Below are 27,299 nucleotides of genomic sequence, written 5' to 3' on the forward strand. Positions count from 1 at the left end.
TCTCTCTTAGTCCATGTTGGTGAAGTTTGCATCCCGTCTTCGAGATAAATATATGTGTGTCATTAGCATTTCTATGAGTGCATATAAGTCCATTGGATCTCGAAATCGGGTTGATAGAGGATCACTTTGCTTCACAATAAAACTAATCCTGCTAATTTCAGCCATAAAAACAGTTTGGCGATTCGTATTGGCGAGCGTTCTAAGAAATGTTGTAACCCTGCTGACCAGAGAAGTCAAGCGATCTGCATTTTTTTTCTCATCTTCTCTTTCTTTGCTATCGTATCTGGCTTGAAACAGGCGGTTGCTTTTTTGCATTTTTCACGCTTGTTTTTTCGAAGAACAATAACTGTTCCATCATTACCTCTCTCTCTCTCTCACTTCACTTTCCCTTGCGATTCCCTAAAAGCTCCTCCCTAGACTAAGAGAACCGCAGTTTATTTATTTTTTACTTCTTGCATAGGAATAAGAAAAGAAAAGTTGAAGAACCACGAAGGAAGGAGCCAGCCAGTGAGCATGCTTGCATATACATGCATTGCATTGCCCTGCTCGCGCGCGCGCGAGCGCGTTGTCCTCTTCATCTTATCCGTCCGCCTTCAGGTGCCTAACATCAGTCCCCTACCTCTTCAATTTCTCTGCACGGTAGGGGCATTAACAATTCAGACCTCGCCAAAAGAGTTTTTACATCTTTTTTATGGTGTGTTTTTCCCGCTGGGTAACTCTTTAATGGAGTTTTGGAGCAAAAAGTGCCAACTCTAAAAACTCCTAGTCTGCTTGCCTCTGCTGCCCCCCCCTTACTTAAGCTTCGCTCTTCACTGTGTGTGTATGTCTATCTATTGCATATTCTCTCTCTTATACAGATATTTGTTCCCTCGTCTCTTCTACGTTCTTCTCCTTTACCCAACAACAACAACGTTGAACTTCAAGAAATAGTTTTGAATGGCGAAGCGGCGTGCATGGGTGCTGTCGGGACGCGGCGCGAAGCTTATGCAAAATCCACCACTTTTATTATTGCTGCACTTCTCTCTCTCTCTCTCTTTCTCTTTATTCGAAAGCTGGTTTTGAAATTTTTATGAGAGTTTAAGTGTGTTTCGCGATTTTTGCTGATGCTCGGTTCGTTTCCGTTCATTGTTTTGACCCTTCCGCCGCCAACCCCACAACCCTCACTTTTATCCTACCAACCCCACTCACCATCGGCTTGATGCTACTCTTGAATAAGTTTGATGCCCTTCCTCTTTTTACGTTTCTTCCAAAATAGACTCTCACTGCTGCCATTCTCGAACAACGCACACAACAGGTTTTTAAAATGCAACTCTTACTTTGGAGAAGAGAGAGAGCACATGACGTCTCCGTAAATGGGATGGGAGGTTGACAACTTTCCATGAAAATTTTGTCTATACCGAGTAGTAAATGTCCTCTGGTGCCCTTTGGTGGATTCATTCTTCGACTGACTTTCGAGAAAATTGTATTAAATCTCTCTTGGAATCCCATGAAAAAATAAAGTGCAGTATGTGGACTGTCCCTGTACGTGGAACAGAATAAGAAAAGTTAATGATGAACACGATCTCTACTTTCAACTTTCAGGGAAAGATTGAGGCAAAAAACGAAAGAAAGAAAGAAAGAAACGAGGGGGATATAGTCGAAACGGGAAATATGATTGCTGAAGACTTGAGCATAATGAGATCTCAGAGAAATGGCCCGGCTGCATTTACTGTATTTCACAGCCGTTTCCTTATATGATTCGCTTTCCAGAATGGTTTAATATCATTTGTAGGGGAATTCCAGTGGTTTCTTTCTTTATTCCGATGTATATTCGTAAGTGAAAAATTGAAAAGCAAAAAAAAAAAAAGAAAAAGATGGGACTCTCGCTTCCCAATCTCTCCCTACGACCATCCGTTATTCAGTCTAATGTTCTCACATCGGGAAGAACTAGATAAATGAGATTTGTTGGAAATATTCTCCTCTTTCTGCTTTTCTTTTTATTATTGCGAGTTAGCATGGCAGATTATCAGATTTGTTTAATATTACTTCTTATTTATACGAGCGGAAATACGCTCTTAGAGAAGATACGAGTAATATTAAGAATTCAATTCGAAAAGCTCAAAGCCATTAAGATGGTTCATGTGTTTAGTCTCCGTGAGTACATCCTTGAGATATATTTCCACCTATAACCATTTTTGAGATGAAACTGAAGTATTTTAAAAATGAAGATATGTCTTTCAATGATTTCAAGTTGAATTTCATCCTTGCAGAGTCCTTGGCGCAAGAACTTGAAAGAGAGCGCAACGCCAGAGCTGAGGCTGAGCATAAGATGCAAGGTGAGATAACTCTTTCCTATAAATTCGTTATGCTTGGGAAAGAAGCTAAAAAAGCAAAAGAAAAAAACACAAATGCATAATGGCGTGTGAATTATCTGATAATAATAGCAAAGTTAAACAAAGCGAATGTTTGCTCACAAACTTGGTTGCTCGATGCAGGTGCGGTAGTAAAAGCTCTTCGCCGTACTATAAACTTGCACCAAACTTTCCGCGATTCTCTCTCTTATTCCCATTCACCGGCGACACGTCTTCGCGAAAACTCGATAAGAAGGCTTTTCCGTGTGATTAGTAACAGTTGATTTAACAGGTTTCGAGAAATTTCTCGTCCAATACGAAGAGCCACTCGCCTTTTGCTGCACAACCTTCTCTTCCCATCCTTTTGCAAAACTGATGTACCTCCAGCAGCAGCAGCAGTTAAGGTCGGGAAAAGAGGAAAGGCATGATGCGGTGCGTGGGGAGCATTATTAATAAAGAATTTCCTAGGGGTTACAAATGAGGCAGGCCGCGTAGCCTCGACAATTAGCTCATAGCTCACTTCCGGCCGAGCAAATTTCTCGAGTATTCTTAATCGCTTAATGCGGGGACGGGGGAGCATAGAGAAGACTGAAGGAAACGAATATGTAACACTGAACGATTAAAACAGGCGGAAGTTCGACAGGTTTACATTTCGTTTGAGACTCAACAAATTTCTGAGAAACCTTCTCTCTCGCCTTTTGCTACCTCTCTCTAACTCTTTGGTCCTCCTCATATTCATTCCTTGCTTCTCGCTCCTCTCTCTTCACCCCTTAAGATGAGTGGTGCACGCTAAGGGAAGCCATTATTCAACTGGAATTCCACCCTTTAATCTCCACTTCCTTCAGTAATATTAGAGGGACACGGAGGAAAATACGAGGAGAGAGAGGGAGACCATGAAGAGAACGGGGGGTGCTACCCATCGTTGCTGCCACCGTCACCACTCTGTTGCTTTGCCGGGAGAGAACTTTGCAAGGTTTTGATGTTGGTGAGTTGGTGTGAGGGTGTTTGGTTCTCCTTATTTTCGAGCAAACCTTCCCCCCTCTCCTCCCCCGTAAAGCTCATGGAAAACAAATGAATTAAAGCCGAGTAGAAATTGGTTCCGATTTGAACAAATGTTAATTTAACAAACGGGTGCTTAAAACCCCGGGTAGCCCGGTCAAAAGTGAGGAGTTTGTCACTCTTGGAATTTATCATCTTCCCTTTATGCCTACCCGGAGGAAATTACCGAAAGGTGGACCATTCTCTATCTTAGCCGTATTAATTACTTTGGAAGGGGAAACCAGAAGCGTAGATTTCGAGAAATCGCTGTGTAAGGAGAAATCTTTGCCATCTGATATTAATTGAAAACGGGTTCTTAAAGTTATGTCAGCGATACTTGCGATTTTGCGAACGTGAAATCAATGATTAAATCTGGCAACTTTTAGACGTTCTAAGATATCAGTTATTTACGCTATTTTTTCGGCGAAAAATTCGAGCAAGAAGCCAGAGTGCCTTGCAAGAGTTTTATACTGATTTTTGAAGAAATGGCGAGGATTTTATATTCATTCTGAATTGTCGCAGTTATATGTTTTCTGCCCATCGTTTACATCACCATCATCAGCAGCAACAGCAGCCACTCAGCTCGTCATATCCGAAGAACAGCAATAAGCTACGTGTAGCATGGGGAAATGGCGGTCGATTTGTATGTATTGTGTCTCGAAGCTGTGTGACACACACAATCGGCTAGAAAAATAATAATAAATTCAAGTCAGAATGCATCCACCAATTGCATCATTTAAGACATAATGGCTCAGGCAATAAGGTATAGATGAAACGACTCGCTGTTTTCCCAACAACCACCACGATGACAGCAGTTTCTACTTTGCAAAATACAATTTTGAACTGCAAAGAACGATTTCAGAAAATTGAGATAATTTGTTCGCAACGAATCTTCGTTCTTCGCGGAATCTGTTTTGCGCCAGGTGGCAAGCAAGTGAAACGCCAATAAGGTCCGCAATCATCGACAGAAATTGCCTATTCCCAAGCTGTCTCGTAACGATTCTTTTCTCAAGATGTCCCCTTGATTTCCATCTTTATCTATGTTTTTGAACTGCTTGACGAATCGACGCTTTTTTCCCCGTTCTTGTTTTTTCTTAAAGATTTTGAATGTCTTACTCTAAAGATATGATTACTTGTCACCGTTTGTTTCCTCGAGAAACCAAATCATTTAGAAAATTCTTATTATAAGTTTTTGTAACATTTGCAATGTTATTTCCTGGCGTGATAAAAAAACATCTGTTCGACAAAGAATAACGAAAAATTGCAATTCGTATCTCGTGTTTAGAAACTAGAGATATTCAGTTCAGCAAGCTAAACATTTTGAATTCACCAGAAGATCTTTGTTAACTACACATTGATTTTACCGATAATCGGTCTAATTATAGATATCTTCCAATAAGATTGCTAAAGATTCTCAGTAAAACATGGAATGGTGGTACACGCCAATAGATTATTTTACTTAAAACCGATTAAACATCAACCGTTTTTGACAGATTCTTATAAAGAGTGACTAGATAAAAAAAGTTTCAATGACAAATATTCAAGAAAAGCATCAATGGTAAGCGATCGGTTGTCTCTGATTGGACCGCTCAAAGTAAAATTTGTCCAGACTCTCGCACGTGTGTATATATATATGCATATGTTTTACATCTTTGGATTTTGGTAACTGAAAATTTTCATGAGCCATTTCAGATTCTTCCCTCATCCTTCCCTGCTCCTTACTCCTCTCCTGCCTTTCTTCACCAATCCACCAACAACCTTCTCATTTAATCTGATCATTAATCATCTTCCAAAGCTTTCTGTACCTTCCTTCCCAACACAACTTCCTATGTCGCCTTCTCCTTTTGCACACAACCAAACAAAGGAATAGACAGAAATGACTAGGTTGGAGAGATCGGAGGGTTGTGAGGTGCGAGAAATGCTGTGTTTCAGAGGTGTGAGTGTGTGTGGTGAGAAGTGGCTTGGAAGGAAAGGAAGAAGGCTATCCTTAGTACAGTGCCTATATAGTCAGCCTTTACGGCATATGGCTTATCCAACAAAGACCAATGCCGCCGTTCAACCCAATGGGGTGAGAGGGATGCGCAGCATCCAACAACACACACAACCAAGAAAAAAGAACGTCCGAGAAAACTCATCGCAAAATTAGAGCTTTTAGACCGTGTGCTCGATATTATGCTAATTTCATACAAACTCCTAATTATTTTTGGTGATTTTAACTTGATTAATGCGCGATTGATTGCGGAAAACACAACTGATATTCCTCTTTAATATTAATCTAACTGCTGTCGAAATTTTCCTCCAAAAAAGAATCAACTGATATGTAAATATTTCTAAATGAACTTTTTATTTTAAAACATCTCAAAATTTGAATAATTTTTTTAATTAAATTTCCATTGGATATAAATGAAACCGTATAATTTATTATAATATTTTCAGTATTGATTAATTACCAATTTCAGTTTTCTATAACAATTAAGCCATTAGGTAAAGCTATCTGTAACAGCTTCGAAAAAAAATGTTGAAGAAGTCTTTTCTGAAGAAATCCTGTTTGGAAACGTTCGTTCGTATCCAGTTGGTTCCTATTTAAAGGATACGTATATTCTACGGAAGGGGTTTTTTTTTTTTCTGGAAAAAAGTACGAATTCGACTGAATATTCAAAGCGTGAAAAGAGGAGCAATGAAAAAAAAAAGAGGATGAAATGACAGATTGGTTCTACGTTCGAAGTTGAGGACCAAAATAATTGGTAATTTTGAGGCTGTTTCCTGAAGACAAAGGAAGAACCAAAAAAAAAGGGGCAAAAGAGAAAAGGTTGGACTCCGCAACTAGATTACTTTTTCCTGTCCATTGAAGTGGTCTTTTTCTTTTTTGGGTGTGCCCTTCCTCTTATGGGTACTCTTGCTTTTTCCTCGACATTATTTCCCTCTATTTTATATATAATTTTTTTTTATCTGGTGCTCATTTTTTATTACCTTCTCATTTGAGGACCATTTTTTTCTTTCCTTCACTCGAACAAAAAAAGAAACAATGACTTTATATCGATAGATATTCCATACACTTGCGTGAGATGCTGACAGGTTAGTCGTTGGAGTGGGCTATGGCCTCAGAACACTCGAAATGGTCCAATTATACTTTTTTTTGTTGGTTTTTTTAGATGACTTATATTATAAATCGGTATATGATACAAAAAGAAACATGAAAAATGCAGTCCTTTCTTGAAAAAAAGACGGGGGCGTGGACTATGCAGTTCGTGCTTCGAGAATATTCGGAAGCCGTAAAGCTTCATAAGCTTGTTTGAAGTTTTTTTCTACAATTGGTTTGATAGTTTCGTTTGTGTACCTCAGCCCATAGGTTGGGTGAAGCTTGTGATAAGATTGTGGCTACACTATACCGAAACTTTTTTTAGAAACTTCTGGTAGGCATATCTCTTCCCAAGGTTAATAATAGATGTCAAGGAGGGACGATTTTCGTCTAATGTGTGGTTGATTGTTTGAGGAAGCTTTTCATAGATTAAACTAAACGCATACACTACAAGCTTTAGAACTCTGTAGGAGACAGATTGGTTGTTGGATTTACTTGATGAGTTTGATGCTTCTGCCGATAATAAGGAATATCCGAGGCAAATAAATAAACTTTCAAACTAAGTAGGAGGCCCGATTACGTTACGACTTCACAACCATTTTCCAGTGCTTCAGCAGATAGAGAGGATTTAAAACTTTAAAACACGATTTAAAACTTCTTGCAGGATTGTCATGGCTTGGTTAAATAATACGACTTGAATCGATTGAAATTTTTGTATTTCTTAAGGTGTTGAAAATATCGGTAAGCGAAAATATATATGCATCTGTATGCAGAACGAATGCTAATTTTGAACTCACGTGGCACGTTAATCTAGAACATACAATCAAAAAGAGCGGAATTTATAGAAACAGAAATAAGTAACGAGAGAGAGAGAGAAGAGAAGGAGGAATTCACGCTTCTGCAGATAAAAAATGTATATTTGAGTTGAACAAAATTCCAACTTCGCGGAGGACCGATTAGTTTAAGGCTTCACAAGTAACGTCCGGCAAATGAAAAGCAAAAGAAACGAAACTTCAACCTATGGAATGCCATACTGGATCGCTATAGATTAGTCAAAAATGACTTGAATTGGTTCATGCTTTTTGCACCTATAAACATATTGAAAAAATGACAACTTATTATACAGGGTGATTCCATAAATCCCTTTGCCGCATTTTAATCACGAAACATTGATCCTAGAGGTATTCTTCCGAATAGAAAGTATATCCAAATGACGTGTAGAACTCAGATACGCCATTCATGGTGTAAAGGGTTGTATAGTTAATAAATCAACTTTTTATACGGACACCATGTCTTCAAAAACCCAATTAGAAGGTTGTTGCCCTGTCTCTTCTGGGGCCAACAACCAAAAAAATTCTACGTTTCCAAGAGCAATATTCGCTGAGATATTTGAATTCGAAAAATCAAAGAACAGTTGTGAAAGAACAGCATTATGGACAACGCTTCTTTCCCTAGTTTTTTTATGCTGCCAAACTTTTCCTCAATTTTTGAATTCAAATATCTCAGCGAATATTGCACTTAAAAACGTGGAATGTTTTTCGTTGACCTTAGAAGGGACAGGGCTACAACTTTCTAATTGGGCGTTTGAGGACAGGGTGTCCATATAAAAAGTTGATTTTTTAACTATGCAACCCTTCGCAACATGAATGGCGTATCTGAGTTCTACACGCCATTTGGATATTTTTTCTCTAACAACTTCGCCACAAACACACACTAACTCCGGCCATATCACTATACGCAATTTACTGCCATTAACGAGTTGAGTTAGAAATGAAGGCTCCATCTACCAGTGGTCACCTCAAGCTCGTTAGGAAAATATCTTGTTATCTGTAGTTTCCACCGGTTCGAATATGGGACCTGACGCGCATCTTACCACCACGCTAATTGGGTGCTACTTTTCTCACTCGAAATATGCCTCTAGGATCGACGGTTCGCCAGTAAAATGCTGCAAGGGGAATTATGGAATCACAGTGTAGATCAATTCAGGACTGTAGTCAGAAACTTCATTCTGGGGAAAGACCAAGCTGATAGTGCAATAAACTCAATTAAGTAACTCCATATATGTCTCATTTTCTCATATTTCGGGAAAGGAGGCCCCTCCGGATCCCCATCACGGCCTTGAATGAACTTGTAAAACAGGGGTTAATTTCAAATTCACGCGTCACACGCTTATCTAACATACGCAGTCAAAAGATTTTAGGGCTCAGTTTTTTTTAGGGGGGAAAAATAAGATCAGTATTACCATCATCACCATACCTAACAACACAAAATGTGACACTACAACCTACTGGAATATAAAAATGCTTTTTTTTTAGCATGAATATAGGCAGTGATAAAGTTTCGCATGCTTTTAAAGGGTGCTCTCCATAATAATGATAGAAGCATAAGAATACATCGTAAAATACTGTCAGTGTGCTACGGTTATATTCATGCTGTCAACAAGCCAGCAGGTCCCTGCAGCTATGATATATCAAAACACGGGAGCCGTGGCGATAACTTTTATTTTTCCACACTGCTTTTTTTCTTTTCCACTGTGTGACAGCAGTAAAATAACGTATTCAAATTTTTTGGCGTCGCCTCCATGATTGCCCGGGCGTCCCACTTCCCGCCAACTCTTTCGGCACTTCCGGCCCGCATATAATACCAGGGCCCCACCCCGAATCCAGAATACCCAAGGGTAAATTTTTATTTCTAGTCACCTCAACCATAGGTATGGAACCATTTTTCCTTTAACATTGTACCTCTCTTCCTCTTTTTTTTTTTTACTGTACATATATACCCCCTTGCTTCTTCCCATCATTTTTATACCTTCCTCACACGACTCTCTCGCTCTTCTTCTTATTCTGTATATTGTAGGGAAACCATTATTCTTTCGGCTTATCGTGGTCCAGGACGACGCCACGCCTAATCGGCGGTAGGAGCTGCCTGGCGTAAAACGGACTTCGACACCAAATATCAATTTTTTTTATCCTTGTATCCCCATTTTGTGTGTGTGTGTGTATGTACTTTTTTTTTTAACAAAGGTCGTCTCTGAAATGGCTGTATCAATTCGTGTGGTGTCCCTATAATATATATATATAGAGTTTGAAATTTTTTTTTCCCGTTTTTATTCCCGGGGGTTTTTATTGTTAAACACGAACGCCGGGAAGTTCATAGATTGGACAACCGTGAGCATCTTTTACATAAGGATAAATGTTTCCGCTGGAGTCAATGCCTGTATAACATGAGCGTTTTCTTTCCCGTGGTTGTAATAGAGAAAATAGGATAACTTATATTGCATGTACTTATTGATGTATTGATATTTTTAAATATTTTTTTAAATATAACTATAATTCTTAGAGCGTTTATAATCAAGCGTGACTTATTTAGGACCTCTCGGAAGGTAATTATAAAATGATCATGACACGGAATCATCTTAATAATGGGTTTAAATAACAATCAACTTATGGTCCAACAATGTGTTAGAGCATTGATTCGATTGGATTTCCAATCCTTAAGTTCTTTTATAGTCCTTACCTAAAGACGAAAAGGAATTTTACTTGCTTTACGAACTGAAGAGATCTTCGGACGATCATTCTCAAAGGATGAAGAGATGGTAGTACATCCCCTGGATCGCAGCTATCTTCTTCTAACACGAAAAAGCCTTCTAAAAGAAATTCAGATTTCACTTTGAAGTGTCAGTCCATGTCTACTTTGTCTTTATTTGCATAAAAGGACAGAAATCAGTAAGCGTATGCACTCATGATGATCTGAGTTGTTAAATTCCCGGATATAAGCATCCTTGTATTCATGCTGTTGTTCTGAATATACAGCACTGTTCTGACCATCTACAGCAGAAGTTCTTAACCGGGGGTCCTTAGAGATTTTCAGGGTCTTAGATGGGGAAACAACTATCGTTTATACATTCCTATATACTGAATATTATTTTGTAAAGTTGTCCGTGGCGAATGTACTAGTACAAGGAGTACGTGGACTTAATCTTACTGGTGCAAAGGGTTCGTAGAACACAAAAGGTTGAGACCCCCTGGTTTACAGGCTGTGGACCGGACCTATGAAATATTATGCTAAGATTTTTCAAATGCGTAAAACGTAGTTGATGCCGATAGGAAACAGCTTATGATCGTGATCATTAATATTAAACGCAAACTCCAAAGAAAATTTTCACTTCCATGGTAAAACCTATTACTAATTCATTTTAGTCTAATAATTCTCTTTCTGGGAAGTCCTGAATTCTCGTTACATTTTATTAAAACTTACATGAAATGTAAAGCATGTTCTATATGTCATCTCATATTGATTTTTTTCTCTTTTTTCAGATTGCCCCATGTCTGTGTAAAGCTGTGTAAAAAACAAAATAATAATGATGATGATAAATAATGATAAACACGTCGTCTAAGTTTTGTACAATTTCACCCACAAACAGTCACCAGTGCCATTTAGAGGACTATTGCGTAGCGGCTCAGCACATGAAAAAAAAAAAATGTAAAAACATTTTTTTTCGGCTTGAAAGAAGTATATTACATGAAGACAAAAGAAAAATTATTACGTTCTAATCAAAAAGTAACAAAAATATTGCACTGAATTTACAATATTGAGAAAAAAAAAATACACATGTTCAATTTACAGGAGGAAAAAAAAAATTAGAAAAAAAAAAAACAACAACATTAATGTTAACCAGTGTTGTGTGTGTGTGATTACTCTCATTACTCGTCAATGAACATATCGCAATGTGTATTATGTTGGGTATCTTATAATAATTATATGGACTGTGCCGTAATGACGGGTGATTGACTGACTTTGATTGCTCTGGAGCAAAATAATTTTTCAATAATAATAATAATTGTTATTATGATTGAAACGGTGATGATGATACTGGTGAACGTTTTACTGATGATTTATCATGTGTGTGACTCATAATCACACAAACTTTTTTTTCAACTTTTTTTTTTGGCCCTCCTGATATAGTTATAAGAAAGAAAAAAAAAAAATTGTTGAAATTGTTTGACGCGTAAAGTCGTCAGACATGAATCTGAACTCTCTCTCTCTCACATTCTCTCTGATATTATATTCAGGAGTAAATAGAGAAAAGATAACAAAAAAAAAAATTTTATGGCGTTTTTTCGCATATGCTCTTCGTTCTGTCGTCATAGTGCTAAAATTTAAAAAAAAAAACTGTAGTGCTTATAAAAGAAAACAATAAAAGAAAAATGGTAGTGTAATTTTTTGAAACTGCGCAAAACAAACTGAATTGCACTTGTAAGTGTGTGTGTTTTTTTCGTAGGTGTGATTTTTTTTTTTTCATTGTTTATTTGTTTATTTTATTTTATTTTTTTTTCACTGTAGATTATGCTCAAGTGTTCCATCACATATCTAAGAACAGTATTTATAAGGGTACCTCATATTGTAGTGGAAGTTTGTCGTTATTAATCTAATGGACTCTTTTATTTCCTCGATTTTATTTCACTTTTCATAACTGATGTGAAAATGATAATTTTTTTTTTTACGTGCAGTTGTTATAATATAATATAATATATATATATCGCTAATTTATATTGAATCCCCGCCCTCCACACAGACCTGTTATGAATGCCACCGGTAACGTGCCCCATTTATTGCTTTTTCTGCGATATTAATTAAACTAGCAGTAATATATATATACGAAGTAATTCGATTAATGCTTTGAGTGAAATAAGATGCCACCCCCCTCCATTGTATTTTACACAGTTTTAAATGACAGAATAAATTGCTTTGTTTCGTGCACTCTGTGCCAAATAAGTGTTACCTCGGCCAGTGAGCGTCAAAGATTATCAATCAAAGCATTTTTTTTTGTTGCATTGTGCATTATTTACCATCGATGACAATAGAATTTTTAAAAAAATATTATTAATGATGAATAAAAAGGAGCATAATTTGATTCGTTTATGGATCTATGATTTATTTAATTTATTTTGTAATATACGTATATATATTTTTTAGACTTTCACATGGTGTACATCAAAAAAAAACCACTACAATGTATTGCAAAAAAAAAAAGGAAAAAAATTGTAGAATTTCATTGTGTAACATATCAACTACTTAACGACGAGCTATTGAAAGTTAATTCCTTCAGCAGCATATATCAAAGTGAATATTCTTTTTTTCATTCTTTTTTTTTTTTTCTTTTTGTTTTCGACGCAGACTCTTGTGCACACCAAGTTCCACTAGCACTATTTGATCCGAACTGACATTGTTCCCTGTTAGCCGTATTTCGAAAACAAATAATTATTATCAATATTATTATTATTAATATTAAACAAAAAGAAAGTAACACGTACTTATACGTGATTTGATTATTATTGCTGTTTCGGTACCACCTAGGCGTGTATACATATACAAAACCGTCTTAAAAGTCCGCGAAACATAAACATATACCTTATCTGTCACAAATAAAAAGGCTTGATTAGCTCAGCTGTATACCGTTATCGATTGCAGCCAACTGAATGCCTTTGTGTGGTTTAATGTTTCGGTACAACAAGTGTTTATACATAAACAAAACCCTCTTAAAAGTCACCGAAACATAAACATATACCTTATCTATCACAAATAAAAAGGCTTGATTAGCTTAGCTGTATACCGTTATCGATTGCAGCCAATTGAATGCCTTTGTGTGGTTTAATGTTTCGGTACAACGAGTGTTTATACATATACAAAACCCTCTTTGAAACAAGCATATACAAATTATATTAACGGTAACAGTAGGGACTTGTAGCCTATTAAACCTTTTTATCTAGAGTTTAATTATTTAACTACCTTAAATCGAGAGTTTTATGTTTATATAAAAATTCTAGGTTTAAAGATAAATAATAATCTCTTGATAGAAAAAACATTAATAGTAACACAATCTCCAGTATCAATATTTCCCGTTGACAGGAAACATATTACCTAATACAAATTATAGTGTTGAAAGTCTTCAAGGCCAGTTCGCGTATGAGAATGTAGCGTAAACTCATTGCTTTCCACAACCAGTAAAATATTACTCTACTGCAGTTCTCTCTCTATTAGACTCCCACCGATTACCAGAATGAAACTACAGAAGACCACGTTAAACTTTAAACGACTTGAGCTTCATAAATGCCAAATCAATGTCATAAAATCACTTGGATAAATGAATTTTATTTTATTTTTATTTTTTTCGGTTACAGAATCCATGCGTATTTGTATGTAGCGACACAAAAGAGTTTCATGATTTTTTCCTCCCCCCCATTGATATACGTGTGCACTTTTGTCAGCTAATTGTTGCATCTGTATTTTTGTATGTGTTCTTTTTTTTTCTGTTTGAAATCAACCAAAATAAAATTGTTCCAGTACATGGGCATATCATTGTCGTGTGGATTCTTTCTTCATCTTTATTTACTCAAAAACAAAGCAAGATATATGTATCATTCAAATTGAAAAAAAAAAGGGTTAAAAAAGAATAAAAAATTGAAACTTCTACCTCTTCTCGACATAAATATTTACTTGTAAATAATTGAAGAAGTGAAAAAAGTAATAACAGTGTACATCCTATCTGTGTGTAAGTTTGGACTCATGTCAAGCATATCAGAAATTACTGCCTTTTCCTCTTGATAAGAAGTACAGGAGAAAAAAAAAAGAGAGGGAGGAAAAAACGTTGTCCCAATGTTTTCTTGTAAAGCAGAGCAAACGTTGAGAAAATTTGATTAAATTTTAATCCACATTTCAAGTTTTCGAATTTTGTATTCCTCGCGATCAAATAAAAGGGTTTTCGAATTTCGGGGGGGGGGGGGGGGAAGCTACACAAGTGGAAAGCATGAGTGAGTGGGAGAATGGCTCAAAGAGAAAAGGGAGGATTCTCCTACGAGAGAGAAAGTCATCGGTTGTCTTTGAATGCGATTACAGCACCAGGAAAAAGGCCGTTTACAGGACCTGGGCTGTGAGTTTGCTGCAGAAAGACGGGGGATATAAAGTTTTAGAGGTGTAAATCGACGGAAGAGGGAAGGGAAAACGCTAACCTTAAGACACGACGAGGGATTGTCCACAAAAGATATCTGGCATATTGCATAGAGACCCATTATACGTCAGGAGAACCACTATGACGCAAACTTGCAAAAGAGATTAACATACTCGACTTGAATTGTTATTTAAAAAAACAATGCCAGCTGCCTCTATATTCTGTTATTAATAGCAATAGAGTTGCGAAATAGATTTTTCAAAGAAACTCATGGAAACCCACGGAATTAAAACTTTGTTTGAAAACTGTGTTTGAAACCCACGGAATTAAAACTTTCTGAAGTATAAAATAATTCTAACAAAATCTGTTTGTTTCATTCAGTAAAGTTACAGGAGGAAAATAAGGAGATAAATATTCATGAATTTGTCGTCCAAAAACAGATTACAAAATTTTATCGAAATAGGTCTACAAAAGTTCTGAAAATAACGATGTATACCACCCCCAACAACTGTAACTTATCAAGCAGTAAATTAGTGAGATCGTGATCATGCTGGTTTCCAACAATGTATTTGAACCAACCCTTAAAATAAAATGAATTCGCATCCAAGTCTTTGATGAGACGTTTAAAGTATCGCAAACGGTAACATTCAATTCGTGCCGTAAAACTTAAATAGAACTCTGTTAAGCCTTTTGTCTTAAATCCATCCGCACGGTCTTTTATTCGTTCACAACTTTACGACACGAAACAGGAGGAGAGGGAGTAAAAGAGAGGGATTCTCAATTCCCAGCACTGGAGTCGGTCGTATACTTTGCGATAAATTCCCATTTACCCCTTAACAAACTGAGGGTAAATTTTACTGTCTGTTCCGATTGCATTGAGCGTTTCCTTCCACCAGATAGTGTTTGTCACCAGGAAACAAGGAACCGTCGCCGTAAAATGATGATTCCCTCCTGAGCCCAATTATCGTAAGTTTCACCAGAGACGCGACCCACAAGCTAGTATTTTCACGTTCTCTCACTTCCTCTGCTTTAGATTTCATCTCAACAATGTTATTCTTTTGCCACTTTCCAAACAAAAGTATTACCGCGTGAGGGAGAAAGGGAAAAAGCCATGAGAGCCGGCTCGATTGCCCCATCATATAGCGAAACTTTTATAATTACCTATCTATATTCAAAGAATCATTCAATTGAGCCATCAACCTAAGCACACAACGGAACGTTTTCATCTAATGCCCCATATTACCTAATATCGAAATAACTCCATAATCCACAAAACCCACCTTTGACTATTCCAATATCCACTGATGGCATCGATTTACCGTATTCATGTAACGGAACCCTTAAAATGAAACACATTTTCCATTGCAGTTTCTTTCGAAAAAAAAATCCCTTGGATAGAAATGCGCCATAACTTGATTTCACGCACTTGAAGATTTTAATTATTTACATAAAAATACTTGATACCTTTTATGCAAATGAAGAAAAATCTTAATTTCATCTAATTTAACCTCAACTTGTCAAGATAAAAAGAGATAAGAGACGCTAACGCTTTAACGTACTAACTTTTCCTCTCTCTCTCTCTCTCTCTTTGGAATATTTGCTGAAAGAATAGGATTCTCTATTTATTTATATTTAATAATATGCCGCATTAAAAGACTCTCAAGTTACAGTCGTGGGGAGATACGCGAGGAAAGCAAATGGTAACGGAAATAAAAAGGTAGAACCCACTCTTACTCTCTCTCCTATGTTGAGGGGGAGAACACGAAAGATACGGAAGGGAAGTAAGTAAAAGCAAAGGTTCGCTCTTCAATTAAATCTGTAATATGAATTCTTAACTTCTAATGAGCGAGATCTTCTGCCTTTTTCCGTCTCACTCTCTTCCCTTGCGGTACTGCTGCTGCTACTCAGTTTCCATTTCAGTGGTATGTTTACCTTTGTGAAGCATGATTTCGTTTCAAATTTTCTCCCACGCTAATTTATTAACAAAAAAAAAAAAAGTAAGTAAAGGAATAAGAATGAAATAAAAACATTCGAGAAACAATGAAATCTGATAACCGACAACATAAGAGTCGACTCGCGTTTCTTATTATCAACATTTTCACCAGATCCAACTCGCTAACGAAAGCTAAAGGAATACTTTTTTTTTTTTTTTGCGATTTCACGTTTTCCGACGATTTATTTTACATCCGCAGGGGGTTTAATAATAATTGAGAATTGAAAAAAATTGAGGTAGAAATTTTTACTAAACGAGTTGGAATTTTATCCTTTGACTCGTGCCATCTTTAGTTACAAAATATATTGTAAGAAGATTTTTCTTTTGGAATTTAGTCATATTTTAAAATGGTTCTTTATTTTGAAAACAAATCCCGTTGGATTAAAAAATATTACTTAATTGTTAGCGGTGGTACCATCTACAAATTAGCTCGACCAACCTAAAACTCATTTTAGAATAAAGACATTAGTTTTTAAAAGTGAAGCATTCAAATAAATTATATCGTCTTGTTTTCAGCAAACTCAAAATAACAATAACAGCAACTTTTAACTATATTGTGTTAATCCCGTGCCCGTTGTTAGACATAGAAAGATCCGAAGATGTCTAAACGCAAAGATAGACTTCTTAAAGCCGTAGTAAAAATGCAATGTAAATACCACAGACACGTTGAAGTATAGAGATAGGGAGAAGAGCATAGTGTGAAAAGATGCCTTATGCAAACGGTCGATCCAATTTTACGAGAATATTTTGCATTTTCTTGTGTGAGAACGTATGCATGTAGCGAAACAATGGGAAGTAATTTCAGCCCACAAAGCAAACAAAACATCTCTTTTATGAGACTGTTTTTCTTTTGTTTCATCGAGACTCGAGATGAGACTCAGTTTGGAGCAGCGAGTTTAATTGCTTGTAGGAGACGGGGAGGGGGGGGGGAGATGGTCTCTTCGTGATGCATTCAAACGCCTTCTTCTTTTTCCTTTCAGCACCAATTTAAAGAAAATGAGATAAGACATTCATTTCGTTGGTCTGACAACAAACAGAAAGCGTTGCATAAATTCTTTGTCCTTACCTTGTTCACACTAACACTAACTTGTGTTATTCTTCTAAGTACGTAAATAGAATTAGTTGATACCTTGGGAAGTTTCACTAACACGTGCAGTAGCAACCTTGTTGCATTTCGAGTGACAGTTTATCGTATGCACTACATGCGACATCAGATGTAACCGGGAATAAACAAAAATAGAGGCACCTGATTAGACAAATCGTACCACTAGATTGGCTCAAACCAAAACAAGTGCCTACATTTTGTTTCTTTTTCGATGTATCGCACGCTGAATATTTACACTCAGCTTGGTTCCAGTTAACAACTGACACTACCACGAGATGACGAATAATCCGAGGATGATGTCATCATTCTCGATTAAGTCAGCAATTGTGAGATTTGACCTAAATTATATATATAGGTCCAACCGTCCATGTTCGGTCCTGTTCATTGCACACGAGCTCCAATCAAAGATCGAGATATTCGTTGCCTCTGTAGAGCGGGGTGTAGTTGCCGGGTGAGCTCTAGAGAGCTCTAGAGAGCTCACCCGGAAAGTAAGAGAACATGAGTTCGATTCCGAAGGGCAGTTGGATTTTCTCTCTTTCCTAAATATATCTTCGCATCAGCCAGATGTTGAAAACCTTCGTATTGATAGCGGAGAGTGACATCGTCCTCAGATAAGTCCTATACCATTAATCTAATAATATAATAATAATAATGAGTTAACATAAATACAATAATATAATGAGTTAACATAAATACAATAATATAATGAGTTAACATAAATACAATAATATAATGAGTTAACATAAATACAATAATATAATGAGTTAACATAAATACAATAATATAATGAGTTAACATAAATACAATAATATAATGAGTTAACGTAAATGTATATATATATATACGAGTACTATAGATGTTAACGTTATGCAGTAAAACTTGGTTAATTCAAACTTTTACGAACTTTCCTTGAGTTTTCTATTTCATTTAATTTCTCGTTCAATTCGAATTTTTTGGATAATTCGAAGTTGGGGGAAAAAATCATGATATTTTGTATAAGCAAGTTTAGTTTGGAAAATTTCTGAAAGAAGTCTGACTGATTTTTTCGATCAAGTTGTTGAACAAATTTTCAAAAACAAATATAAAATTTTAAAGAATCTGTTTTTCTCAACTCTTTCCCTTTGATAATTTAATGTCAACTTTTTTTGACATATCGTTCACCTGAAATGAGTGCATCGAGAATGTGTACCACTTAATCTATATCTTTTTGTCGTCATTACGAGTATGGAAAGTATAGCAAAGTTCATATTGTAATACGTTAATGAAAGTATATTCCCTTGATCAAGGGCGTAGCGAGGGGGGGACTTGGGGGGTCTGCCCCCCCCCCCGAAATGTGAGAAAATGACCGAAAAAAGGGGAAAAGATGGCCAAATCCATTGTTCTGTCACTTTGGTTCCCCCCCCCAGAACGAAATTTCTGGCTACGCCCCTGCCCTTGATAGCATGAGAATGATAAGCAAAATTAGGAAACAGTTTCGTAACTGATGATCGTGAACTGTTTCCGTAAATCGGGCTTTGAATATGGTCAAAAAATCCTGCTGTTATGCTGATGCCAGAACAGTGGAATAATGTAGCAGTTAAGAACAATTATATATATTAGGGCTGGTCCGATTAATCGATTAATCGGATTGGTTAATCGATCAACTGTTAATCGCAGTTAAAAATTTTAGTTGAGCTAATCGAATCGATCACTTCGATTAAAACTTTTATCAAAAGTTTGTGAATAAATACGATTTTTTTTTTAAAACCGATTAGTGATGTCTATTTAATAAATCATGTTCTGTACAGAACATTTTGGATAAGTGACCATATTCAAAAAAATTTTGAATAAATATTTTGATCAAATTAGATTCAACGAAAATTGATGATTTCAGTTTCAAATTGAGTTCGACGGGAGTATTAGAGAGAGGACGATTAAAATTTATTGTCTCCGCTATGAACAATAGTTTTTCATATTCTTGGATGCATCAGCTCATCTCCTCACAAGTACCATTCGAGAGGAGTTTCTAGGAAAACGAGCAACAGTATAATCCGAAGTAGTTTCGAAATCAGGGAATAATAACCAAAAATAACAGATTTTTTAAAAAAAACAAAAAAAAGACAAGATCCAAGTGAAGAAATTATAGGTTTTGACAAAATATGTTCAACATATTAAACTCCTTGAAGCGGGCAGCCTTAATTTCTTAACCTCTTCCTATATTTGTTTCCATCTACCGAATAGATGAATGAAATGAATAAAATATATTTTTATAGAATCTATTAATATTATATGGTCACAAAAAATATTCGATTAATCGATTAAAAATTTTTGGTTAACAAGTTAAAAATTTTAATCGATTCCCAGCCCTATATATATATATATTCTTTGCTTTGGTCAATTTAGAGAGCATTTTCGCTGACCAGGGTTCTGAAGTGCTCTACCACTTTCCTCGTCCAACTCTCACTGTGTTAGCGTATGAGATCCCAGGGAGCCCCAACGTGGAGGTGAAGATAAGTGGATTTGATTATTGAGCAAGTGACCACCGGACTAAGGAGCAGGGATCCCGCACCAGTCATACGACTAGATTTAGGGCAAATATCAACTCTCGGAGTGTTGGAAGCTTTGCGACCTGCATCAGTGGCAAGAAGCCAAGGATGAAAGCATCTATCTAGGTCATAGTTTCACAAAATTTTTGTTCCCCATCGCCCCCTAACTCCAGCGAACCCATAGGATTCTATGCTATACTCGTAGCTTCTATCGCCTCCCTGGATCATTCCATCGCCCACCACGGGGGTGATATTGCCCACTTTAGGAAACACTGATCTAGGTAATCTACGCAATTTTTTTATTTTAATTTGGGAAAAAGTTCCGTAACTGATGGTAAAATTTCAATAATTGATAATTACTATCATATGTGAATGTTAATATATATAATTCGAATTTCAACTTCTTCCCAGTGACTTTGGCTTAATTAATTAGATGTACTAGTATTTAATAACTAGTACTAGTATTTAATGACTAGTACTAGTATTAATTCGACTGTACTAGTAGTTAACAGTGCCGTCTTAACGCACGGCCGGGGAGCAGGGCCGTTCTAAGATCATCACGGGCCCCCGGACCAAGTGATTTTTCCGATGCCCTACCTGGTAAATTCTCGAAAAATTCAACTACTTCTTATTTTTCTCAGGCCCCTCTTCTCTTGAGGCCCCCGGGCCGTGCCCAGGTGGGCCCACGCGTTAAGACGGCACTTCCCGGGAGGCCTCAAGACAAGAGGCGTCCCACAAAAACGAGATTTGGTTGAAATTTTCTAGAATTTACCTCTTAAAGGCTCAGAAAACACACTTGGCCCGGGGGGACCCATGATCCTCTTAAGACGGCCCTGGTAGTTAATGATATAAAATAAATTTATTCTCACAAAGGGGAAAAAACACTTTTCGAGAAACCTTTCTGCCATTTACGTTATAGAGGTGCAGAAAAATGTCCCGGATAGAAAATTCGATGCCCATAATAAAATGATACAATGAAGCAAAACCAAAAAAAAAAAAAAAAAAAAACGTGTACACATAAAAATGGGAGAATACAGAAATACATATTCTTCCTTTTTAAGGAAAAAATAAAACAGGAGAAAAACATTTTCTTCGCTGCTTATTAATTCCATCTAGTGTTCCGGTTTGCAACCAAAAATATATGTATATATATATGGCCGCTTCTTCTCCTTTTTTTTGCAGGACATCAGCATACATTTGAGGATATGAAGGCAGTACGAATCTAATAAAACAATTTTTATGTTTATTCCGCATAGAAACGGCTCCAAAATAAAAGGAACCGAATTTTTAAGAGCCAAGCAATGAATGATTTTTAGTTGGCTGAAAACTGGCAGCGTTTTTTTGCATGTACGGGGCACGAAACGGCCTTTAAAAGTATTGCCCGTGTTATTCGGGATATGTTTTTGCGGTCTTTATTTATTTGCTTCTTTTACTTTTCCATTGAAAAAAATTTGACAACCATCTTCGGTAAGAGAACAAATATATATAGATATTATGAAAAAACGTGGTCCATTTTCCATTTTTATAGCTACGTTCCTTTTGTGAAATTGCAAACATATGAAAAAAAAGGAAAGAATATATACGGTAATAACGGCAAAAATGTTTCTAATAAGATGGCTGGATAAATAGACGGACAAGAAAACGGAATACATTTCGGTTTCTTTTTCTTCAATCTCGTAAAAAGTAAACGTTTCTCGGTCAAATAATATCTTTTCTCCCTCTGAATAATTTTTCCACTGATGGTATATAGCAAATAAATATTCCCCCGGATGTGTTTTTGTTATATTAACGCAAGAGAGGAAATGTTCTTATAAGAAATATCTGTTTTGGGTACGTGTTTTGGTCATAACCCTGACCTCAGCGTCTTCCTTTCTGTCGTATATTTTTGGGATTATACCGTGTATATAAACGTATTCTGCAGCTTATATAGTCTTTTTTTTTTCTTCTATTGTCAGCGTGATGGACTCTCGAAGTCTTTCAGATTCCTTTTCTTTTGGCTGGATGACTTACTTCCTAAAAATTATCCTTTTGATTCTCATACTTTGTGACCGATAGTAGTCAAGGAATGGTAATGGTAAGAGCTGGGATAAATCTCACTGCTGATTATACTATCATTTTTGGTCTCAGATTACAGAGAGTGGAACTATTAGAGGGTGATTACTTATTTCGGGGGTTTTTGACCTATGGGTCGCGACCCAAACTTGGTTTGCGGGGGTTTTCCGTGATGGGTCGTACAAATACACTCACAGCTAGGGATTCATGAGCTACTGAACCACAAACATGCACCTCGTTCATAATTCCCCTGTGATACCTATGGGATTCTTGAGCTATGTGTCACGACCCAAACCTGTTTCGCACGGGTTTCCGAGGTGGCTCGTACAAATTCACTTACAGTCAGGAATTTTCGAGCTATGGGTCACGACCCAAACTTGATTCGCGGGAGCTTTTGAGATGGGTCGTACAAATTCACTCACAGCCCTGTTAAGCTGTGATAAAGGCACTTATTGCGTCACTGGTTTCACTAATTTCGAAAAACAAACACTCCAATGGGTCGCGAAGCCTAATCGTTCTGTTGATTTTGGTTCGCGACCGAAAAAGGTTAAGAACCCGTGACTTAATTATTCCCCTTGCCGCATTTTACTGGTGAACCATTGATCCTAGAGACATACTTCGAATTAGAAAAATTATACAAATAATGTTTAGAACTCAGACATGTCATTCATGTTGCAAGTGGTTGTATAGTAACTAGAATAAAAAACCTAACTTTTTATACGGGCACCCTCTCCTCAAAAAAACTTGGAAAGTTGTTGCCGTCTTTCCTGAGGTCAACAAAAAAAAAAACCTTCCACATTTCTAAGCGCAATATTTACTGAGGTATTCGGTTTCAAAAAGCAGAGGAAAGTTGGGAAAGAACAATAAAAAATAACGGACACCCCACTTCTTTCGCTTATTCATACTATTCTTTCCCAACTTTCCTCCGATTTTTGAATTCTAATATCTCTGCGAATATTGCACTTAGATACGCGAAAGGCGGAAGTTTTTTTGTTCTCCTCATGAGAGACAGGGCAACAACTTTCTAATTGAATTTTTGAGGACAGGGTGCGCGTATAAACAGTTGATATTTTTTTTATTTCAATACCTATACAACCCCTTGCAACATGAATGACGTAATCGAGTTCTACACGTTATTTGGATATTTTTTCTAATTAGAAGTATGCCTCTAGGCTCAATGGTTCGCCAGTAAAATGCGGAAAGAGGAATTAAGTAATCACCCTGTCACTCAATCATGCTTATTAGGATTCTATATAAATTTGAGAATCTACAAAATTGAGCATCAGTCTTGGTTTCCTAACGTTAAAAAAGTTTGAAGATTCCCCACAAATGCAATGAAACAAAACTTTGCAAAAAAAACGTTCTTGCAATCGAAATTTGAAGGGCATGACCCACGAAAACACAAATGGCTAAAATTTGTTAGAGTTTGGCGCCAGGGGCAATATTAACCCTTTATTGAATCACGAACACCGTTTATGCTTAGAAGCCGAAGAAGAGTACTTGAATATGGCAACTGAAAAATAAACTTTGAATTCTTAAATGCAACTGGAATTGAACCGTTTAAATTGTTGTGTTGATCAAGATCACAGTCTTGTCGTCAGCACTCGGAGCACTGAGTGCCCCTGGTTGCTTCAGCGAGCATCGTGGTGCTGCGAGCAACAGGTTCAATATGCCTGGAGGAATATAGGAATCTAGCGGAGCGGAGTATCTAAAGTACACTTATACCGGATAATTCGAAAATATGGGCACTACTTTTTGGTGGTACTCTGCAAGCCAAAAATCTATCGTCATAGTTTACCGTGTCGAAAATTAAACGTGAAGATGCTACAGGGCCCATACTCGTTGGGAATTGGACTTCCTTAAAATTTAAGAGCGCCATTCTGCTCGTGATTTTATGATTGATGAACACAACCACGCTGTCATTTTTTTTTAATCTGAAAAGAAACTCATTGGCAGAATTTTAGTTGCTGCTGGAGAAGTGCACAACATATCTCATTCATTTGAAAGAGTTCGCCAATCTCTCCATCAACATAGAGACATCCATCTGTGAGACATAGATTGGCAGTCAGTCTGTTAAGCCATTCTTGTAATTATTGTTTATAAAATGCCATTTTGTTAATTTCCAAATCATTCTTGTGTTTTCACCTTACCAAACCGATTTCACCATGAAGCACCCAATAGCTCCTTTACATTTCATTTCCAACCTGATAATATTATGACGATGAATATTTAGTTGGCAGTGCACAACTATCTTATAAAGCAGAGGTGGCCAACCTTTTTCCAAGCCGTGCCACAAATGATTTGACTGTTATCGTGCCATTCTAGGAATTTTAACACTCAGACCATACGCCCTGTTTTTATGGGACACGAGCATTCTCTCCGTTCCTGCAAAATATTGTTCGGCTCTGTTCTCTTATTTTCATAAAAATGTTCAGTTTGTCACTCTTTTGAGTTCAAAACTGTTTTTACTTTTGAATCATAAATTGTATTATCGCAATGCAGATTGTGTATGCACATATATCGGTAGACCATGTTGGGCATAGACACCGAAACCTGAGGACTCACAGTGCTTGCCCTCCCCCCCAATAAACTTTGTAAGAGGGCTTAGGACCCTCTACCCAAAAAATTCATAGGTATACAATGTAATATACAATTCATATCCCCATGGTATGGGGGACATGAATAGGACTTATACGGACGATACTCAATCTCGTACACTTGAGATGTCCAGCAACTACACCCAAAGATGAAAAACCGAACAGAAACGCATTACATAGAAAACCATCACATAATTGTTTTAAGTATGCCTACCATACTGAATATAGATTTTATCAGCGTACAAGACCATCATTCACAAGAAAAGGATTGTTCACAAGTTGGAGAGAATGTGTCTGATTGAAAAATGGAATATAATTTCTTTAATTTTCGAAAAGCGTTCGTGCGCCACTCCCGATACCATGGCGTGACACTCATGGCACTTCGCACCGCGGGTTGGCCACTCCCGTTACAAAATTTGGCCCATCTTCCTTTAATCACCCTGTACACGATGGGCCGGCGATGAAATTATCGCACTGCACACACACACACGCACACACATACAATGGATATCCCACATTCTCTAACATTTCAACCCCACATAAGCTTTGAAACTACCACAACCCTGAGAGATAATAACAAATAATCATAATTTTTAAAAGAGCTTTTTTACACCTTTTTTTTTTCTTTGATAACGTCAATATTAATATGATATAATCGATATCCTTACACAATAATCTTCTCAAAAAAAAAAATAATAATAAATAAATTAAAAAACTGGAATTAGTTATCGCAGGATAAGAAGAAGCGGGCAACCGATTATTAGGCAGCATCGCTTGAACAGTTTTCAGGAAAGCATCGCTGAATCCTCTTTATAAACGTCCTAAATTTGATCACGGCCATTTACTTCTCAGTTTCCTCTCCTTGGATATGTTGCGGCGTTAGAACCTGTTCTTTTTTCCGCTTGGTGTTCTTCCGTATACATATACATTCTTATAATTAAACTTGTTAATTCACGGTGACGCTAATTTTTTTTTTTTTCTTCTCTCACCATCGCACAAGCGCGCCTATCTCGTTCCCGAACCATTATTTTAAAAGTTATTCGATCGATATACACCGTGTTTAGTAGGCTGCTTTCTTCCGTTGTTTGGTTTTGCTTTCTCGGATGCATTTGATACTAAGATATGATTATGAGAATCTCACGTGCATTCATCATGATCATCACGATACTTTCCTCTGGTGAAATTTCTTCTCGGTAATTTCATCGGTACCTGATATAGAGATTTCTACGATTCGAGAGTTTTCTCTTTTCTCCTCCCTCTGTAATGGATTGTGACATTAATTAAGACATTAATCTATTTTAGGTGTGATAAGAGAGCAAACCATTACCTCAACGTGGATAGTTAGTTATGTGAAAGTCCAACTCAATTATGACGCCATCGAAGATTTCGTAAAACGTTTCGTTATAGTCGAGGTGTTGTTCTCAAGACCTTTTCGAACGAGAAATATAATCAGATACAATGAAATACTGTGTATGAAATTATTTCTTTATGATTTTTGTTGCCTGAACTTGAAAATCCGGGAAATTGGGATCACACGGGACATGCCAATTCTCGCCAAAACCGTTGCCAATTGTTTGTGAAATCGTCAAACATTGTTTAAAATTAAAGCACTTGGCGAGAAATACAGGGCTGCAGCAAATCTGCAGTGATTTAAAATATATTTCACGAAAAATTGTATTGTTGATTTTGTTGCTTCATCTTGAAAATTCGGGAAATCGGGATCATGCGGGGCATCTCCAATTCTCGCCAAAACCGTTGCCAATTACTGGCGAAATCATCAAACATTGCTTATAATTAAGCCTTGGCGAGAAATGCAGGGCTGCAGCAAATCTGCAGTGATTTAAAATATATTTCACGAGAAAATTGAAACGTGGCAGATATTTGACATGGATATTTATATTTATAGTCATTATAATACCGAAATTGTAAATTTTGTTAATTGCATTCATCCCTGATTCTAGTGAAGATTATTAACTAAATTAAGCTTCGTTGAAAAACGGGACCATAAGACTTACAAAAAAAATACGCGAATGTCAATGACTATGTCAGAGCGTCAAACATACATACTCATAGTGATATCCTCACAATTTCGCCTGTAAAGTACTATGCGATTTAGCTCTCACGGTCATGCATTAGTCATAATCGAGGTATAATAGAACAACAGACAAACATTGACTTAATGTGGTGAGCTCTAATTTTAGGAATTCCTTAGGAAAGCACCATAAAAACGGAGGCAAAGGTGACGAAAAATGTATCGTTATATTCAAGACCGACGCATTTTCATCGAAGTCATAAGTATTATGACGTCGACGAAATTCATTCATTCATGAATTCATCAACATTAACATTATTCTCTATGAGAGTCAGCCTATGTTGAGAATAACCAAATTTTACTCTATATAGTTGAGGACTGACAACAATCTTTGGGACGATCTTTATTAGAGGATTTGCAGCCCATCGCGAATGTAATGCCGGGGAATAGTCTTCAAGTATCTCAGTCACCCAACAGGGGCAACTATAGCCCAAGCCAGCCTACACATTTCAATATAAATAACGATTCAAGAATATCACTCGTGTCCAATAGAGTCACAACTGACATTTCATGCTGTAGCTCAGTGTTTCTTAAACTGGG

At 36.8% G+C, this 27,299-nt stretch overlaps 1 protein-coding gene across 3 annotated transcripts in view; it reads left to right on the forward strand.

The window, feature by feature from the left end:
• Positions 1 to 11,531, forward strand: part of LOC149072912 (dachshund homolog 1-like) — a 178,102-nt gene extending 166,571 nt beyond the window's left edge. Inside the window, exons 9-10 of one of the 3 annotated variants that reach the window (XM_089246397.1) lie at positions 2,250 to 2,315; positions 10,764 to 11,531. In XM_089246397.1, coding sequence (XP_089102523.1) covers positions 2,250 to 2,315; positions 10,764 to 10,783 — 86 coding nt within the window. In that variant the 3' untranslated portion in view covers positions 10,784 to 11,531. The remainder of the gene's footprint in view (positions 1 to 2,249; positions 2,316 to 10,763) is intronic. The other 2 variants (XM_089246395.1, XM_089246396.1) reach the window with 2 other exon arrangements.
• The last annotated feature ends 15,768 nt before the right edge of the window (positions 11,532 to 27,299 follow it).

The sequence above is a fragment of the Pholcus phalangioides genome, unplaced genomic scaffold, assembly GCF_987345545.1.
Source record: "Pholcus phalangioides strain wild (caught in Gottingen) unplaced genomic scaffold, Ppha-v1.0 ptg000017l_1, whole genome shotgun sequence".
Taxonomy (NCBI): Eukaryota; Metazoa; Arthropoda; class Arachnida; order Araneae; family Pholcidae; genus Pholcus; species Pholcus phalangioides.